The following is a 21217-nucleotide window of genomic DNA, read 5'->3' as shown; positions in this document are numbered from 1 at the left end:
GAATATCAGCACCTACAACAAGAACCTTTGGACTCTCAGAATGCAGCAGAAAATCTAAATGAAAGCGACATTGTATATATAGAGCCCATCAACAGTCGAGATGAAATTGTTCAAATCAAGACTACTCCGAATTTTGACATGTGGCGACATCAAAATCGACCATCGATCGGATGGGTCAACACACCTACCATCAGATCATGTCACCTCACCTCTATCCGTGTGAACGGCTTAGAGCCAATGACATTCAGATACGTGATCGAAATCGGCTAGTCAGAATCAAATCAATCGGATTCTCCGGACGCCAAACCATCTTCTCGAATCGACATCCCAATGATAATCTCACGATTATCAAAGCGATAAAATGGCTGGAGTCTCTTCATTTTTCAAAGAAATTATTAATGTTTGCAGTCGAATCGGGGCTCAAGATAGCACGTAACAATCCCTTTCGTCCAACGTGTCAAGCCATGCACCAATCCATATGTCAGGCCATCTTGAACTTGAGAGTGGGGGGCAACTGTTGGGATAATTCAGTCTGCTTCTCCGATTCACAATCGGTCGATTAGATATCTATCAATTATGGACGATGAACTATCAAAGCTACATCACAGAACGAGTTCCACCTCAATTACAACACATCACCCGACTTTCAATCGGCTTGATAGGCACAGACTACCGACTATCAATTAGTAGGCCGACCAACAATCGGCTACTCTCAACTTTTCTGGCAAATATAATTCAACCATGGCAACTTAACCGACTTCATGATCGATGACCATCGACATATGAGAGTTATCGACTGATGGTCATTCGGATTTCTACAATTATCGACATACTGTCGACACACTCAGACTACTGACGTATAGTCGGTATATCGAAAACTGCCAGTGCAGAAAGTGCATAATGACCACATAACATGATCAGTAGTAGGTATAACTGTCCATCCTACGACCACATAGTACCGAAATAAGTGGAACCCACATGCCTAACCGATACAAATGGTTACCAATAACTCGTCTATAAAAATAAATAAATAAACAGCATTGATAAGAGACTTCTGGGTTAAAACTCTGCCTTTCTAAAAACTTTATCTGCTGTTCACCACTCTTCACTGATTTAAGCAACGGAGGGTCTTCGTCGGACACAATTTCGATCAGTGCGGACTTCTTTTGCAGGTATTCTTTTATAGCAACGTGCGTAATAGAGAATTAGCCACAACAAACCTGATCCAATTTTGATATATTTTGTTTTGCATCGATTTAGATAGGTAAGTGACATGGAGTGTATTAGGGATTAGGATATTCTGCACGCTCTAAGGTTTGTGTCCAAATCTCATATATCTATGCATTTTGTGTTTTAGTTTCTCTCTATCTTCTCAAACGTCTTTATTTTTTCTTATTTTGGGCACTAAGTATCTCGTTTTATTTAGATCTATTTCGACAAGATCTAATCTCCAACTCCAAACAATATTGTGTTCATCCTTTTCCTCACCAAAGGTGGCCACTGTCACATGAATGTTCTTTGCCAAGTCTACAAAAGAGATGGCTCGAAGCTTTTATCAATCCTTTAGCCCATCGGTGGCGGTAGATTCCAAGGTTTGGAGGTGTTAAATTCGGATATTTATATTGGAAGCTATTGCGTTTTGTTCACCTCAAATAAAATGGACCATTACCAACCTTTCACTCGTTCTAATTTAATTATTCATTGGTCTATCAGCCTAGCGTAAGCATGGACAACAAGACATAGTATGCAGCTCATGTGTAATCATCTATGCCAAAGGATGTGTGATCCGAGGGCCAACTATATATTTGCTTATGACATCCATGGATTTATCTTTGCCTCCTTTCCTTTCCAAAAGTTGTTTTCAAAAGCTTTTTGGCCTTGAAATGAATTCCTTAGGCCTCTAAAGAGGCAGACAAAACACTTTGAATCATTGTGTTTGATATGCATAATTGTGATTAGATTCGCTGTAATAATTGACTATATTAAGAGAGATGCAATAATATCAACATGGGAAGGCTTTATCCAACAAAAATAGAAATTTGCCAGTTCCATAGTTAGACTTTCATCTATATAACCATAAGAGATAAGCATCTTTTATGAAGCACTAGTTACTTACATGATGTCATCTCCGACTCTCCCACTCCAGTGATTGCTTTTTTTTTTTTCAAAAATAGTTGCTTCAGCTTAAGCCATGCGAATTTTCGATATTCTTTCTTATTTCTCATCAAACATGTATCTTTTGCATGAAAGAAGAATTCATATGGAGCTCGGAGTGCTTTGAGATCTGTGAGGTGTATAATCCAATGGTGGCACCATGTGTAAGGCAGAATTGTCTAACACTTGCAATTCTCCTCCGAATCATATGGTGGGAATGTTTGAATAAGCCTCCTATTCAGTTCCTATTGGTCCAACAACAACAATCAGAGGAAAGCCATTGACAGAATATATCACTAAACTTGTTGAAAATATCAATTGGTTGCTGAGATACTTAAAGATAACAAGCAAACTGCAGAGGACTTCTTAGATTTGCGGGTATGATAGAAGGAATTGATTAGGATGCAAGAGAGGGCATCATCAATGATAAGGTATGAGCTTAGCCAGATCTCAGCAAGTGTGTTCATGGCACCACGGAAAGGGAAGCTGCAGTGTTAAGTATGGTTTACTCCAATGTTGATAGATTTTGGTTGGTTGAAATGGTATTTACAGGGATTAGACCTTAGAAGAATGCTACAGTCAAGCTAGTCTATTTATGTGGAATGTTTTCAGGAATTCAGTTGGCAGGGCAGAGTGTCCAAATCTAAGCAAGGCCTTTTAGGTATCGCGGCGAAAATCATTTATGAAAACAACAGAAGCATGAAGTTGGCTTCATTGATTCGATCCTAAGCTTATCGCTATATGTATGTAGTGTGATGTAAGATCAACGAACAAAATGGCCAATGCAATTGCCACTGTCTTCCTTTGATAACAAATAGTCTTGTGGTTTGCTCATCACACAAATATAGATCTCAACATGAGTGCATTATAGCCCATGCTTTTTATTGTCACAAAGCAGAGCCACTAGGCATATATCATCTCAAAGGCATTCAGAAAGTCTACTTCCAAATATCTTGCTGAAGATTTCCAGCATCTAGATTTCTGTATCTAGGGAGATATTGAGCAAAAAAAAAAAAGAAGATATATCTGTGGTCTTCTGAAGTGTGACAACAAGCAAAACCTTTCATGGAAACCTTTATTTCTGTTTTTGGTTAAGTGGATAGGAGTTTTCCAATTCTTTTTCCTCATATGAGATGGCCATTTGTGGATTCAAATTTAAGTATGCTAAGCCATTGGAGCTTGAGTTAAATTAAGATAAAATCTTTATTATGCAAGTAGCCGTTAATCGATTTGTGAAAAGCCATATTAAAATTACCTTCCACAGTTTTGGGCAGCGATTACTGCTCAAAGTACTACTAGGTCATATGTTGGATGGCAATCATATAGTGATTGATTCAAGCCACAAGGGATACGTATACTTAAAATAAATAAAGAAATAAATAAATAAAATTGATTGTGGAAGAATCTTGGACAAAAACTCACATGTAACAATGGTTCCATGCATGTTTACTTGCAATCATACTAAGATCCTCTTATGTGGCATTAGGAGATTATGTGACACAAAAAATGGTGCATTGCATGAGGATCACAAATTTCCATGCTCGTAAAACACATAACGCATATATGTGAAAGCTTATGAATATCCATTACGATGCATTCTTTACGTACTGATATAACCAAGCTTGATCTACTATACGTGAGATTTTGCTGATCTCGGAGACATAATTCACGGATATGGTCTTAGGCACATCTATTAGTATGATTTATGTTTTTTTTTTCTGATTAAGATTATTACCAATCTCAACATTGATCCTTGCATCCTAATCCTTGAAAAAATGTTCATTGTCCGGCGCCATGTGGCAAGTAGGGACATAAAATAATGCACGATAACAATTTTTTTATATATTAAAAATTAAAATATGGTATAACTTTACCATCAAGGGAAAGCTTCAATGCAATGTGTTAGGAGGAGATTGGTACTTTATACACCAAGTCCAGAAAACCGCCTAAATCCTAACTTGTAATGGGGCATAGGACTTGTTTTGTTCCAAAGTTGGGCCCCAAAGCAGTACTCTAAAATCTAAAATAAATCCAAGGAGAATCTGCGCGCGCGACAATGCCATGCGTTCATCCTTCTAGAAGCGAAAGCCGGTAGTTGCCGCACTTTTCCAATCCATCACCCAACCCCTTTATGCCGTCCCTCCGATCGGTGGACCGCTTCCTCGATCGGCCGCTCGTGTACACGGACTCACCCCCGTGTCCAGGACTACACGAAACCGAAGGAGCAACCGTCGCCGTTACGGAAAGAACGGACCATGACGGCGATGTTGCGGTGACGGCAACTACCCGTACGATGACCAGCTCTCATGGATGTGGACGCCATATCATGCCATGATGATGATGATGATGATGACGAGACATGGATCATGATATACGTGAACCTCGTTTCCTTTTTCTAGAAAAAAAATGCTTGCAGTTCAAGTTTCAGTCCCAAGCTGCCTTTTCGTAATTATATTTTGTTGGTCGTTGGGATGTTCTCCGTCCCGGTGAGCTTACCTCGAGAGAGAAAGAGCTTGGAAGGGGGGAATTTGATGCAGTGTAAGATTCTGGTCACGGTATTATTAGACCTAGCAGGTGTTCGTGGAACGGATCCACCTCAGCCCATCCCACTGTCGGCCTTACATCTAGAAACGTTTGATTGAAAAATTTGACGGTCAGCGATTGCTAAACCCATAGATGGGTGGTTTGGTTATTGTGAAAAACATTTTGGCTTGGTCTTGTCATTGACATTGCCGATGGAGGACGGAGGCTAGATTGGTGGTGTACGTTTTGTTATTCAGAACTCCAGATCTGCACTTCTGGCTGGTTCTATCCTGTATATTATCTGATCAAGTGCATAACACCTACGATAGAGTAATGAAAATGAAAAAAATATATAAAAAAAATAATTTTTATTTTTTATTTTATTATATTATTATTAATAGTAGTTAGTGATTCTGACCCAATGAACCAGTTATTCTGTGATGAACCATTGGCATTAGCCTTATATTTTATTTCTAGAGATCAAAAAAATTATGAGAAAAATGAGAAGATTGATCTGCTTCAAATATACCATATGGATTCCAACAATGCATTGAATTTATTTTATTTTTATTTTTTTACTTCAAAAAAAATAAAAAAAAATTAATTTATTCTTGATAATTATTTTTTTAATTAGTAAATAAGAGCATACTCGGCATAGAAATTATCTAGAGATAATTCTTGATCATTTTCAGCAACTAAAAATTTTTAAATAATTTATTTTATGTAAAAATATTTTTTTTGGGATATCTTATACTAACCTGGTACCAATCCGTGGGGTACCTTGGTATTTCTAGCTGTCCTCAACAGTGAAATAAGAGCTATTCAGGAGGAATTGGTATTTGCCATCACTATTCTACATGCTGATTTTATGATTTTTGGAAAAAGATTCAAGAACAACTATCTCTTGGATCACCATAGGAGTATAAGATCAAAAGGGGGCTCATCCATTGATGCTGGATATTTAGAGATTGAAATCTAATAACGCCTTCTTACTAATCAGACATATTTTAAGAGAGGACAGATTGGATATCACGGACCACATAGATTTGGCATTGTGGAAGACGACTACTGCCTTCTCAGGAATTTTTATAGACAAATAAATATATTTATCCAAGGATTTTATAAAGCGCTGTTCAAATAAACAAAAATAAAAAAATAAAAACATTGCTGGTGAACATGCGTTCAGGTGTGAGAGTTCTACAATTTGGAAGCCAAAAGCTTGTTTGAATTAAATTACACAAAGGAGCCGGACTTGTGTTACCAAAAAACAAAAAAAAAAGGAGCCGGGTTTGTACCGGTCTATAGTCGTTTTGTGACCATCTAAATAATAATAAATTGGAAAGCTTCTGCTTCCTTTTTTTTTAATTATTCCCATAAAAAATAAAAACTTCTGGTCATCAGACCTTAGTTTGGATGGCTCAAATAAGGTTCTTCAAAACTAGGAAATAAAAAATAATAAAAAATTATGGGCATTAGAACTTAGTCTGGAATGGCTCAAGTAAGGTTTTTTAGAACTAGGAATATGTTAGCTGTTACAGGTGTTAGAATATAACCGCCCTCCACCGCCGGACCAAGCATCCCCGCCTCGAGAATCGCGCTGGCTGCCCATCGTACGGCTCACACCAACCCCGCCGTCCGCACCTACAGTCCTTGCAAGCGCTTGCACGCATATTTCTATGCGAGCGTCTGATCAACCGTTTATCTGATACCCTAACAGATGGCTGTAATGCTATGGACCCCATCTTGTCACCAAAAAGAAATATCTATGCCAGTTGGCACGAGATGATTGGGCTAATTTTTTGTTTTTTTTTTTTTGGCTCGAGATGGTGGATGGATGGGTCAGCTTGATGGATGATGGCATGATGCCAGCTATATTTTATTTAATATCTAAGAAGAAGAACCTTTGACTTCTTTGAAGCAGAAAAAAAGGAATGAGAGAATATAATCAAATCTAAGGGAATTTTGACGTCCGTAAGGACAGAGTCTCTCTCTCTCTCTCTCTCAAAAAAGGAGAAAGCGAGAGAAGAATGATTTTTTAATATAATTTTAAAGAAGTAAAAATAAAGCCAGGAAAGGGAGGAAAAAAAGACCGTAGTCGCTCGGAGACAACCTAACCCTAGAATTTGGACCAGTAGTAGAAGTTAACGAAGAAGAACGGAGGATCTCGGGTGAGTTCTAGCGTTGTGCTTTTTTTTTTTTTTTTTGACGTTGTGTGATTTTTCTTCTTTTCTTTCTTCTTTTTTTGTTTGGTTCCGTTATTAGCGAATCTTCGTGCAGTTGGATTGCTGGAGCTCTGTCGGATTTGCGCAAGGTCGCGGTGAGTTGTATGGAGGCGTTGGACTTGGGGAGGGTTTTTGTCTATATTTACTTGGGTTTTTTCTCTCCATTCGAGTGATTTTTCTGGGTTCGGAATCAATAGAGGTATTTTACTTCAGGTTTCGGCGTGGAAAGAGGAAAAGATCACTGGGAGGGGTGACAAAAGCGATTGTTTTGGTGTTTAGGGGAGGAAAGATCGGATTTTCAGCTGTGTTTTGCTTGCCTGGTTTCCGTTTCTGGAGAAAGATCCCTTTTTTTCTTTCTTCCTATACGTTTTTTTTCTTGACATTCTTGCAAAACTGGGGGCAAGTGGGGCATGGAGTGAGATATCTGAGACTTTTTGTTGGGAAATTTAGAGAAGAGATTGAATAGGATGCTGGAAAGCAAAGCGTCTTGCTTGGATTTTGCTTCCATCACTCGAAATTGCTTATACTCCTGTGTTTTTTAGCACAAGGATTCCTTCTTTCCAGTCCAAAATAGTATGGCAGTCTGGATCTGGGGTTCCAAATCTTGAAACCATGTTGCTTTAACTAGAATTTTGATCTTCCTCTGGTCTGGAAACCTTCCATTCCCTCGGTCCTGTTAAAAATGGTGCCTTCGGGGCCTCCGAATCCCATTGGTGGGGCTCAATCGGTCTCCCCTTCCCTTCTCCGGTCGAATTCCGGCTTACTTGGAGGATCCCAGGCCGGTTCCCTCCCATCTCAGCCGCCATTGTCGTCCCTTGTCTCACCTCGCACTCAGTTCAACAGCAACGGTTTGCTTGGAAATATCTCCAATGTCTCGTCTCTCCTTAACCAGTCGTTTGGAAATGGACCGCCTGGGTCTCGTGGTGGGCTTGGTGCCCCTCCGGCGAATCTCCAACAGCGAGGTGGCCTTGGGGGTGCTGTTGCAATGGTAGGCTCTGCAGAGCCTGATCAACTCTCCTTCACCTCTTCGTCCGGCCTAACTCAGGGGCAGCACTTCCAGAATCTTTCTGGAAACCAGCTTGGATCGGACCGCCCACAGCATCAGCAGCTTGAGGCAGGGCAGAATTTGCAGCAACAGTTCTCTGTTCCTCACAGCCAGCAACAGCAACAGCAGCTTCAAGGAGGGTCAGGTAATGTGGGCAATATGGGACCTGTTAAGTTGGAGCAACAGATGGGTCTGGCAGATCAAAATGGTTCGACACAACAATTACAAACATTATGCAGCATGGCTGCCGTGAAAATGGAGCCACAACAACTGCAGCCTTTGAGAAGCTTGGGGCCTGTTAAGATGGAACCCCAACATTCAGATGCATCAATGTTTCCGCAACAGCAGCAGCAGCGACAGCAATATTTGCAGTTGAAGCAGTCTTCCCAGGCTGCAGCTGCACAGATGAGTCTCTTGCAACAGCAGCGGATGCTGCAGATTCAGCAGCAGCAACAGCAGCAGCAGCAGCAGCAGCAGTTGCTCAAGAACCTACCTCAGCAAAGAAGCCAGTTGCAACAGCAGCTTCATCAACAAGTTCTTCCTGTAAGACCCCAAGTGAAACAGGCTACGTATGAGCCTGGAATGTGTGCTCAGCGATTGACTAATTATATGTATTACCAGCGACATAGGCCAGAGGTGATTTCTGTTGCTCTTGATTCAGATCTCATTATGTCAGGGTGTAGATAAGTTGGCATATTTCTATTCTCAAGCCTCATCTATTCCCTATGCTGAGTGCAGGATAACAATATTCAATTTTGGAGAAAATTTGTTGCTGAGTATTTTGCTCCCAATGCAAAGAAGAGGTGGTGTGTTTCTCTTTACGGAAGTGGTCGCCAAACTACCGGTGTTCTTCCTCAGGTATGATTAGCTACCAACTTAACCTTGGTATCGCATGGCACTTGGTTTATATGTGTTCTTGGTTGGTTTCTTTCTTTCTTTCTTTTTTTTTTTTTAATACTTGCCAATTATTGTAATTGTACTTAGTGTTGACAATGCCATTGAGTGGTATGTAGTAATCCAGTTCAATTTAATATCAGTCATTAGTGGTATTAATTTTAGAGTTTCTGATCAAACATAGATTTTCTTTTACATGCTCTTGAATTTTATGTACAATTTTACAGGATTCATGGCATTGTGAAATATGCAACCGTAAGCCTGGACGTGGGTTTGGTATGTACTATTCTAGTTAAGAATTATCACATATCATATTTATCATCATTTAATTATGTTGCTGGCAGACTGCACTTTGTGGAAATTATATATATCTTGCTACTGTATAAATAACTATTGTTTCTGGCTTCAAAAATGTGGACGCAACTAATATAGTTCCATGCATGTCCCCACTTTAGTGATCTTTAATTTTTACCTGGCTTCAAAAGCAAACACCATACTTGAGTCTATGTTGTAGACAGCTGTCAATGCTGGTAAATCTTTCCTCTCTTTTGGTGTGTCTGTGTGCATGTGCATGTGTTTTTCTTTCTGGATTTTTTTTTTCTTGAAAGTTGGGGGGGAGTCACAAATCCCTTCTCTCAACCCCACCCAGGTTGATACTGTATTGACATTTGCCTCCTACAGTCCTGCCCATAATCCAATGCTGGCTTCACCTTTGTTCTCCACCCTCAAAATTGCTGTATGCTGCTTCACTAGTGTGATGACAAGGAGTTTGTTGGAGGATTTGATGAGATGGCTTGAGTGAGCAAATAGATGAAGTTGTAGAAGGTGTTGATGTGAATCATGGTGGTCAATGGTGCCACCATGGTGGTGATCAGGGGGTTTGGGATCATGGGCCTTTCAGAAGTTGGGATTTAATTATAGAGAGTGGAAAGATGAGGAGAGATTGAGAGAGAGAGAGAGAGAGGAATTGAAGCAGGTGTTGATTTCGTTTTTAAGCATTAATCAGTTGAAAGTAGAAGAGACTTTATTTAGAGAGACAGAGAGAGAGGAATTATACCTCCAAATTCAAATTGCATTCTAAAACGTGTAATTAAAACTTCCAAACTATTGATCTAATGTGTGGAATGTGGATTTCCTGTGCTTGTTCTTCCTGGGATGTTAAATAACCATCAATTTTTTGTTATTATAATCATTGCCATAATTTTATCCATTAGAAAGGTTACGTATTGCTAGAAGCCCATCGTGGCAGATAACATTTTTGAGTTGCATGTATAAGCAAACTCTCAGTTGTTATAACAAATTTATAGGTTAGAGTGGTTGTTTGTTCCTTGAGCTCCATCTTGGAATGCCTATTTGTTTTTGATTCTTCCCAATTTTGCTTCATAGAAACTACTGTTGAGGTTTTGCCAAGGCTATGCCAAATCAAATATGCAAGCGGTACTTTGGAAGAACTTCTATATGTCGATATGCCTCGTGAATCTCAGAATGCATCAGGTCAGATTGTGCTGGATTATGCTAAGGCGATCCAGGAGAGTGTCTTTGAGCAATTACGTGTGGTACGTGATGGTCAACTGAGGATTATCTTCAATCCAGATCTAAAGGTGAAACATGAATAAATGGTTGTGTTGCATCCTAGATGCTTATGTTCTTGGCCTTGGAATCTATTGAATCAATTTACCTTTTTTATGTTCTTCTCCTAGATTGCTTCTTGGGAGTTCTGCGCTAGACGTCATGAAGAGCTTATTCCTCGAAGACTGATAATACCTCAGGTACCAAGTAACCTTTTGTTCTGGATATTGGCCTGCAAACTTCTATTTTATTTTTAATTCTTACATGCGAGCATGCTTTTGTATTTCTGGTTGATGAATAGTTGATGTTTTTGCTGTGCAGGTTGGTCAACTTGGTGCTGTGGTACAGAAATATCACGCTGCTGTTCATAGTGCATCATCAGGCTTATCTACTCAGGATTTGCAGAACAGCTGTAATTTGTAAGTCTATTGCTTCTGTTTCGTATCAAATTCACTCATCCATTTAATATCTATTGCTTTATGTCTCCTGCCAAATGCATTTTATGACTTTGACTATTTCTAACTCATAGTAAATGAAAAAGGATCACTTACCCTGTTAAGGGAGGTCCGTATGCTGCAATTAGGGCTATAAATGGTGTCTGGTTTTTCAATGATATGACATGACATGACATGACCTTAGAAGACAATCAAGCCTGATCCTGATTGTGGACTGATCCTAATAAAAACACTTAACAAATTAGCCATTAATAATCTATGTGCAAAAGTTCATATCAGCTGTTATGTTTTAGTAGAAATTGCACATAAGTTAACATGTGCACCTCATTTTCACTTTTTTCATTTTGATTACACCTCATTTTCACTTTTTTTATTTTGAATATATATATATATATATATATATATATATATATATATATATATATATATATATATATATATATATAAGTTCAATAGCACCATCAGATTTAAGATAATTTTGGATGCAGAATTTATATAAGATGCCATGATAGTAGGTTTCTTCTATTATTTGGTGGAAACTACTTAAAGACTTATTAAAGAAAGATATTGCAAATATCAACAATCTAGTTGTTAAATTATTAACTTCACCATGATGTTGCTTTATGTTAAAAAATTATTCTTGGGAAAATATTGACAGAATCAGTAATTTTATAAATTCATAATAGAGCTATCGAACATCTGATTATGAATCTAGAACCACAGAAACCAATGAGGAAAGACCCAAGCCTAACCTTGCTTGTATCTGACTAAATTCTGGCATGTTTAGACCCCTTATTGCAGTTTGTTTTGTGTTATGCGTGTGTGCATGCATGCGTGCATGTTGTTCTGCACGTGCCCACATGTTTGTGTGTGCGTGTGTATGCATGTCTCTATAGAGCTTGCCATTCTTATTGGTATGAAACGATTAGTAACTTTGACCATCTAGGAAAGCTTTTGAGGCTTGAGGAAAGCATAGTAGCTCCAATTCAGTCATTTATTTTAACTTCTGAAAAGTCAAGGGTGACACTGCACATGACTTGGATCTTTGTTCTGCACTGATCATGGTTGTTAAACGCTGTCACCTTGGCACCAAATTGGGCGAGGCCACCTAGGCCAAGCATGCTCAAACCCTACTTTTTTAAGGGTTTCTGTGACCCTTATTTTTCTTTATTTGAACCCCATATAGTACATTGAGGGTAGTGGATGCTACCACCAACCCAGCTCCAGACAGTAGGATGACCAACGGCTGTTGGTGGGTCAGCTGACTGTGATGTATGGTGGTGCTGACAGAAGCCACCAATGCTGGTGCCAAGTATGTGTTTTTTCCTTTTTTTCTTCCTTTCTTGTTTTATTCTTTTCTTCTTCTTAAACCCTTCATCATCGTCTTCTCCTTCTTCCTTTGTTGTTCTTCCTTTTCATCTGATATTGCTTCTTCATCTGGTTTTGTTTTCCTTCTTGTTTTATTCTTTTCTTCTTGTTAAACCCTTCATCATCGTCTTCTCCTTCTTCCTTTGTTGTTCTTCCTTTTCATCTGATATTGCTTCTTCATCTGGTTTTGTTTTCCATTCATTTTCTGATTTTCCCCTTTGTTCTGCTTGCCTCATCCTCCTCCTGCTTGATGTATTTGTTGTGGCCCTGCAGTCTGTTTGCTGCTGCCTCTCTGCCTTACTCTTCATTTTCCTTCTTCTTCTAGTCCTTGCTGGGTGTTAGTTGCCTGGCTATGGCAATACAGCTTACTTTTTTCTACAGTTGCAGCAATGTTATTTCTTCTCTCCTTGTGGATTTTGATCTTTGGGCTCTTGAAGTATGGAAAAAGGTTTTGTGATGCCATATATGATGAAAAAAAGAGTGCATATATGATATATGCACATACTTATTCATATTATCAAATGTATGTACAATTGTGGCTTGAAGGCTTTCGTTGCTGCCTAGGCAATTTGGCAACCAGTTTCTGCCGTTAATATTTTCCCTTTTGTCACTATTCATGCATTAAATTATTCATACTGCTGTAGCCTACTTTTTACGATAATATCAGCTGGCCGCTATTTAAGTTTCAGAAATTTCTTATTATCTTTATTGGAGAGTTACTCATGTCAAGGCTCCATCATGTTGTGTTATAAGTAAGAAGACTTTCCAGATCCTGGTAATGTTAAAAATTTCAGCAAATTTTATAGTTTTCTTGTCAACCATATCTCCCTGTTAAGACTATATCAAGTAATGTAAGTTGTGAATTGGATTTCAAAGATTGCTTCATCAAAGTCTACATCTCTATTTTGATATTATTGTTGCCATATTTATTAGTGGCATTAAACCATACCAGCTAATCTGCTACTATCTTCTAGTATAAATCAAGAGAACATGAAGTGACAGTAGGTCACCTAACTTTGTTGGACATTCAAAGCCATGCATAGGAAGCAAGGAAAGGAAAAATTATGGCCAAGTATCCAAGTGGAATAAAGAACTGAAATTGGAATGCAGATGTTTTCATGTGTGTGTCACATGTTGTAAGACAGTGCTATTAATTTTAATATGTGGTGCATGTGGATAAGTATGCTGATTTAAAATTAAGACAAGTGTACAAGTGCATGCTTGCAGGTGTAGCCTGTTGAATTTGACACTTTGTATTCTGAGTGAGCAGAAGTTGATGGCTTTGATACTACCGTCCTTGTTTTTTATGTGCCAAGGCACCCTTCTAACCTCAGAGAGTATCGATGCTGGGAAGAACTGAAGACGCATGGATGCTGAATTTTGATGCATCTATTGATATAATTTATTTTCGTAGCCTCCCCCCCCCCCCCCCCCCCCCCCTCTCTCTCTCGTCATTTCAATAGTCCTTCAAAGCATTCTTCTAATTTTATTATACTAGATTTCGCAAGGGAGATGCATGTGAGAGATAGCATGGCCAAATTTGTCGAAAGATTTTTTATTGTTCATGTAATTTTACAAACACCCAGTTTTGGAAGGTGCAATTCCCTTCTATCCCATAGAGTAATAAGTAAACCAAATAGGGCAGATTTGTGTAAGATGGGAGTATTTGGGCTGGTGTGGAGACAAGACAGTATGGTGACCTGGAGCCTCATGAATGATTCATGAATGCAGGAGTTAGGTTTAACATTAGAATAGGTGTAAACTTGTCAAGAAATATGGTTGTTGGAAGTCCTAGTATTGCTAATTTAACTGAACTTTGATTCATTTATTGATAAGACCCATTGTATATTTCTGCCAAAGCACTCCTCTAGTTTCAGCACATGGAAATATGAAAGAAATTTGAAGGATAAAAATTTAAATTTGTTGATCTATCTGAATTTGGATCCATTTTTAAATTGACATATACGCAGACAAGTGCACATTCCAAATAATTGTCCAAATAATAGTTTAGTTGTGCACTGAGGAGATGAATAAATTACTGGGAATGAATCTGTTGGTCGACATGTGATCTACCATACATTGTATTTGGTTGGATAAATGAAGGTGGCATCTATAAATGAAGCAACGATGTCATATTATCAGTTCCAATCAAGTAAGCAAGTTTACTTCAATCACCCGACAATATCGCACGACTCATATAAGATAATAGCTCCATGGCTTGCCATTATTATGCATAAATAAATATCATTGCCTTCAAATAATCAAATTAACATATGCTAGTAAATATCCTGATAATTTCATGTGAAAAGCACTATTGACATGAAGTCGAAATGGTTAATGTAGTCTCTCCATACATCTTTCCAATATGGCCTCCATATCCGTTTCTCTTCCATTTGTTAAAGTTTCTCCATCCAGTCAGTGGTACACTGCCTTCATCAAGGCGACCCAACTTCATCGAGGCCCTCAAAAATCATGCATTGTGCATGCCTCGCTAAGGCACCGAGCTGCAGAAAAGGAATAGGGTTATGATTATTTATGTTCTGTGTATGTGACTGGTTGATTGCAAGTTTTGTGTGCTATGCTGACCCTTTGGGTGTTCTTAGTGAAGTATTGTGATGTGGTTTGTGGGTTTGACTGAAATTATTTAGATGTTATAAATTTTTCTTATCTGTTGTGTTTGTGTCATTTTTATTGTCATGTAATATGTTACCCAGACCATTCGATTGAGCCTAAAGCATATGCATTTAACACCTGAACACGGTCATTGATACGATATGGGGACATAGGTCCATAAGTAGAAATATTTAGATATTGAAAGTATTTGACACTTGGAATATACCCACATCAGATGCATGAACTCGACTCTATGAAACATGCATACCTAATAAGGTTCATGTGACGTACATAGCAGAGCTAATAGATGAGTTTCCACCCAACAGACCCAATAATGTTGGTCCTGACTTGACGATCGATGGCCTAGCCACTAATGTTCTGTGCTGTTGGATGTGACTGGGTATCTCTAAACTGCGTATTGTCACAAAATCATGTGATTGGGAAATTCGTGGTCTATGCAGCATCTATGCGTCCAATGGACAAAAATGAACAGTTAAAAAAAAAAAAAAGAAACATGAATAATACATGTTTCTTGACCACTAAATCTCCAAATCATGTTGTTTTTTTTTTGATAGAAAGCAGTTTAGAGATTTGTAGACCACATCTAATGGCTCAGATTATTGGTGCAGGCCACTGGTCGTCCAATCAAGACCAACCTAATTATGGCTGTTGTGGAGGCATCCACATAAGTAGCTCTACTCATAGATATACATATTCTAAATTACCAAATATATTTAATATTATGAGTTTAATAAATGTGTATATATGCACATAATATTATACATATGTAGTTACATAATTCATATGTATGCATGTATATACATATGTGCATACGCAGACATATAAATATACAAATGTACATATGCACATTTATACATACACGCAGGTCCACATATATGTACACATGCATCTAAATACATGTAAATTATGCCTTTGATAAGGCATGCGGCTTTCTTTGCACCTTTCACCTTGTACCATGCACCAGACCCTTCAATGACTTTGCATGCAGTTACTTAATGCAAGGAGTACGTTCATCAAACATGTATCATGCTTTGAATTCATGATGGTTGATTTTCTACTGCTGACCTATTATAGTTAAATGGATTCTGATTAAGATGCATGTGATTATAGGTTTGTGGCATCTGCTCGTCAGTTGGCTAAAGGTTTGGAAGTGCCATTAGTAAATGATTTAGGATACACCAAAAGATATGTTCGCTGCCTTCAGGTGGGCTGCTCTCTTCCTGCTGTTACTTTGAATCATTGTGAAGAGCAAATTTTTCTCCTAAATATGCAAGTTTTAATGAAGTTTTCTACTACAATTCTCTTGTTGCTGTCATACTATGTTCTTTAATTATGTAAATCAACATAATTGATAAAAATTTCATCACGCTGTTCCTTGATCCATAACTGGTTATATTTTTCTGGTTGCAATAATATTAAATTACAGATATCAGAGGTGGTTAATAGTATGAAGGATCTGATTGACTATAGCAGAGAAACGGGGACTGGACCTATGGGTAAGATTTCTCTCGATTCCATCTCTTGGTTATAGCTCCTTAGCAAAATTACATCCTTCATATATGACTGATGTTGATTCACTTACAATAATATTTTTAAAATATTCATTAGTATGAAATTGATTAACTGATGGGAATCTGATCCATGCACATTTAATTACTTAAAACGTTTATATACATTTATTGTAGACTGGGAATTCCATGTAGGTTTGGCCATTCTATGGATTCGATTATTTCCTAAGATGTGCAGATTGCTGATTACCATGTCCATGGAAGCATAAGATTTAAGAGGACATGGTTTTAATTTCAGTATCATGGACATTCCAGTGTTACTAATTATTTTGCGGTGCCATACATCCTGCAATTTAGTGACAATCACAAATGAACTTTATCATATCAAAATTAGTCTTTTCATACTATCATGTATGCATTTAATTACCCTCATATTCAACAAATATTCTGTCCTTGCTTGGTTCAGATAGTTTGATCAACTTTCCTCGAAGGCAGTCGTTGTCATCGGGACTTCAAGCTCGGCAAGCTCCACAACCTGAGCAGCAGCAGTCAGTTAGTCAAAATTCGAAGCACAATGATCGCAGCGTTGCTCATGCCAGTGCAGAGCAGCTTGGTCCTGCTAGCAATGGTGGTGTTAGTACAAATAACTGTGTCAATGCTGCATCATCTACATCCACATCTGCGACTACAACTGTAGGGCTCCTCCATCAAAATTCAATGAATTACAGGCAAGAAAACCCAATGAGCACCGTGAACAACACCCACCTAAGCTCATCGAATTCGCTTCCTCAACTCAATCCATCTTCACCTTTTCCATCCCCAGCACCGTCTACATCTGATAACAACCCTACAACTCATAACACCACCCACCTAAGCTCCACGAGTTCAGCTGCAAATTTGTTTGCAATGCAACAGATGATGGTGCAACCTCGTGAAGCTCATCCACATGAATCGCAGAGTTCTGTGCAGCAAATTTTACGAGAGATGATGATGTCCTCACAGCTGAATGGTGTCAGTGCTTCAGGGAATGATATGAAGGGCATTAATGGAATGAATTCAGTTCTGAGTGGTGGGAATTGCTCAGTTGGGAATGGAATAGCCAACAGTTCAGCTGTTGGTGGTATGGGGTTTGGAGGCACGGGCGGCATTGGTCCATTGGCTGCAGCTGGTGGGATAAGAGCACCAATGGGCAATGGTGCTACGACCATGAACGGGAGGATTGGAATGAATAACATCTCTCAGGATCCAACAACCGAGACATCAGCAGCGACAGGATATGGGAAATCAGCTATGGGGTGGGCTTGGAGCAGTTAAACAATCTTCAGTTTGATTGTTAGGTCCTTGCCATAAAAGTGAAATTGGGGCTGTGAACCCAACTAAAGCACGTTATCCACGCTGCAAAAATTCAACCGAGCACCGGGGAATGTTACCATCAGACCACAAAGCACCTGCAACCGCAACCACTCCAAGAACCACTGCTACAATGCAAGTTTTTAACTTCACCAAATGCCTCTCCCTGTACTAAGCTCTCAAGAGGCATATATAGTAACATCATACAAATCCTCCTACCATATAATGTCATATCATCTAACTGTTGTTTGTAAAGAATGTGTATTATGCTTGGCACATTTTTGCCAACGCTGTTATACAAATGGGAAACTGTGAGTCTGTACCACAGGAAGAACAGAGGCCTTGCCTGGTAGCACCTTCTGTTGTTTTTCTCCACCATTTCATGTGGAGCTTTTGTAACCTCTTCCTCTTCCAAAGGTTTGTGGGCAAGTATATGCTCTATTTTAATTAAAATGTTCAAAAGTCACAGGGTAGGTGATTATTTTAAATGATAGCAAAAAATGAGAATGACTTCTTGAAGATCTCTGAGTGAACTGTCATCATTTTTGTCCGGCACTATGTGGCCATCTGTGCTGAAATTTTTAAATGTTTGAAGCAGGAGCAGAAAGATACTCCACCAAGCAAGATGTTGAATGATTCAAATGCTGTTGATTAACTTGGTTTGCATGAATCAATGATCCAGCAAATGGTTGCTAAAATAAATTCTGTCAATCACATTATTAGGTGCAAATTAATGCACACCCAAAAGTTGTTTGGCTTGTCATTATCTCAGTGAACATTGGTGGATTCCTCCCCTTTTTCTTCAAGAGAGTGTGTTTAGTGTGAAGGTTTAGATATAGGCAGTGGGTTATATGGAACCAAGATATGCTGCTACCCTGTATAATGGTACCAACTATTTATGCATGGGTTTTGATAGCTGGCATGTATTTGCTAAAATTTAAGAACTTAATGATAGTTGCTCATCAACGATTTAGGAGATGCACTGCATTTGTTAGAACCATCTCATTTGAAAATGAATGCAGCACATAAAGGTAGCATCATGATAGTGCTATGTTTTGATTTACACACTTCCCCTAATAATCCCATCCTCCAATTGGACCACCCAACACCATCCATCTATTAATAAAAGGACCATGATTGAGCTAATACTAGGAGCTATATAATTCCCACTTTGTTCTCTAGAATAAGTGGTTTGAATTGTATTCTTTTGTTCATATGACTGATTAAATTTAAGGTATAAAGCTTCTTTCACAACTTCAGAAATGTTAAAAGGCAAAAATAAGAGTACAAGAAGAGACTTATAGACGGTAACTTCATGAAATCACAATGCCATGATCTAACATGACAACCATGGTCTACATTTATGCGACCATACAATTAAGAACCTGATCACATTTCCAAATATTTGTCTATGATACCACACAATGTGCTTTTTGGCACTGCTCCGATGACACTCTCTTTCTTGTCACCATTCTTGAAGAGCAGAACAGTTGGGATGCTCCGAATCCCATACTTGGATGCGATGTTCGGGCAATCGTCGGTGTTGACCTTGCAGCAGATAATCTTTCCAGCATAGTCTTTGGCCAATTCATCGATCATCGGTGCGATCATCCGGCATGGACCACACCATGGTGCCCAAAATTCTACTAGTACTGGTGTCTCACATCCAATGACCATGTTGTCCCAATTGGCATCATTCGCCACCAGGACTGCAAATTATCCCATATTATCACAGTTATGATCTTTGAACGCTGTAAAATAATAAGGTTCGAATCAAGAAATATCATAGTGTGGCCAGTATGTATTTCCAGTTAGAAGCTAAGTGAGTATCTTAAGAATGAAATGAACTCTTTCATCATTTAAAGAAACTTAATTACAGTATACTACCACCTTCTGTAGATGTGAAAAATTAAAGTTTCTATAAAAATGAGGAAGAACAAAACATAAGGCACTTGAAAGATCGTAGTTCCTTCTGATACCAAGTGAAAACTAACTCCTCATGATATCATGTAAAACAATATCATCACCTCAGCTTTTCTGTTGCACTTGGAAACTATCAGATGCAACATTTCTCCAACATGAAAGAGCAAAAGAGTCAACAAATTTACCTTCATCCACAGCATTTTTAGCTCGACAGATGAATCGGTTACGACGGTTATTAACCAAAGAGATCGATGTAGATGGAGTCGACGATGTCGAGAGGGCTGAAATAGTTCTCTTTAATCCACTGTATGCTGGCAAATTATGCTTTTCCTTGTAGGAGAAGGGGTGGTGGGCATGCAAAAATCTGGCTCCACTGGTAGTTTTAGTAGTGGAGGCAATGGTGCTCATTTGGAAACAGGATTCTAAAGCCATTTCAACTTATTTGAGCTCCCTGGTCTTCTTTGTAGTCTGGTTGGTCTTGAAGAGAGGGTGGACAGGGGAGCTTGTGGTTTAGGCAAGTCACATTGTTTTCCCTCCTTTTGCCCATTGGATATCGAAAGAACGTGAGGTGCTTAGGATCTCATATGTTATGTGGATAGGATTGTAGATATATGGACCACCAATCTCTCCTTTTTTTCCTTTTTTATTTTTGAGAAGCCATGGACCACTAATCTTTGATTATTGGTAGTATCTATTCAGGAGAGGAGGGGAACTTGGGTCTTGGTCTGAACCCAGACACAGCCGTTTTTTAGGTAAAATCCAGTCCACCACATACCAAGCCTATTCCCATTACCCAATTAATCAGCATGACCAATAACTTGCACTTGCCTTACTGTAAAACTTTGATAGATGGTTCATTCATTTGGTGGTCTTTTTTCAGTTGGCCAACCTTGTTATTTGGGTTGGATATAATCGCCTGCAATCTCCTTTCTTTCTTATCGTTTTCCTTTCATTGTTTTTATCAATGAATTATAAAATGGATTGCCATTTTTTTGCTCAAAAATAACCAGATATGAGGATCTTCATACAAGATGAAGTAAGAAAAGGGGAAAAAAAAAGAGGCCCCCAATGAGTTCCTTATTTTGGTATTAAGGCCTCTGTGCAGGAATAGGCTCACCAGAGACGATGGAGGAAGGTTAACTTCAACATCAAGAAGAAATAATCCTGACAACAGAGTGGTGAGAAGAAACCTAATCCAAGTATGATGTCTTTCCCTCTACATTTTATGAAAAAAAATAATATCATTTTTTGAATGATGCAATATTTTTTGTGAGAGTTTTTAGGAAAAAAATAAATTTTGAAAAAAAAAATATTCTATTGAAAAGAAGGTACAAGTAAAAATAATGCTTATTATTTATATTACAACGGTACATTATAACAAGGTGGTAGAAAGTATTGTAACCACTATTACTATAGTTATAACACCATTATTTAAAACCATGACTATGTTTGGAGGCATCATAAATCCATTTGTAGTTGAGGCTGATCGCAACATCTTCGATCCGAGTGGCCCAGATCTAGCCTAATTGAATCAATTTGGGAAAAGTCATATACAATCATGTTGGATCACGT

At 38.5% G+C, this 21217-nt stretch overlaps 2 protein-coding genes across 2 annotated transcripts; one reads left to right on the top strand and one right to left on the bottom strand.

Annotated features, from left to right (window-relative positions):
• The first annotated feature begins 6683 nt into the window (after nt 1–6683).
• Nucleotides 6684–18241, top strand: LOC105038496 (transcriptional corepressor SEUSS-like). Its single transcript, XM_073259524.1, is given in 11 exon segments — nt 6684–6845; nt 6955–8580; nt 8683–8802; nt 9066–9114; nt 10225–10439; nt 10539–10607; nt 10729–10826; nt 15975–16068; nt 16291–16360; nt 16839–17616; nt 17618–18241. Coding segments are annotated over 10 exon segments (2577 nt in total). The 5' UTR covers nt 6684–6845; nt 6955–7581; the 3' UTR covers nt 17703–18241.
• A 760-nt stretch (nt 18242–19001) lies between these two features.
• LOC105038494 (thioredoxin M-type, chloroplastic) lies at nt 19002–20172 on the bottom strand. Its single transcript, XM_010914314.3, has 2 exons — nt 19831–20172; nt 19002–19431 (listed from the first exon to the last, which is right to left on the bottom strand). Exons 1-2 carry the CDS (start codon nt 20075–20077, stop codon nt 19112–19114), a joined length of 567 nt encoding a protein of 188 aa, XP_010912616.1. The 5' UTR covers nt 20078–20172; the 3' UTR covers nt 19002–19111.
• Nucleotides 20173–21217: the final 1045 nt, after the last annotated feature.

Source organism: Elaeis guineensis, chromosome 1 (assembly GCF_000442705.2).
Source record: "Elaeis guineensis isolate ETL-2024a chromosome 1, EG11, whole genome shotgun sequence".
Taxonomy (NCBI): Eukaryota; Viridiplantae; Streptophyta; class Magnoliopsida; order Arecales; family Arecaceae; genus Elaeis; species Elaeis guineensis.
The sequence above is the reverse complement of the archived record's forward strand: the minus strand, read 5'-3'. Positions and strand labels throughout refer to the sequence as shown.

What these genes read in the sequence shown, in the direction of transcription:
- LOC105038494 (XM_010914314.3), bottom strand. Translation starts at nt 20,077, where the DNA reads ATGGCTTTAGAATCCTGTTTCCAAATGAGCACCATTGCCTCCACTACT. An exon ending in TAAAAATGCTGTGGATGAAG is followed by an intron (nt 19,432 to 19,830) that starts GTAAATTTGTTG and finishes GATAATTTGCAG; the next exon opens with TCCTGGTGGCGAATGATGCC.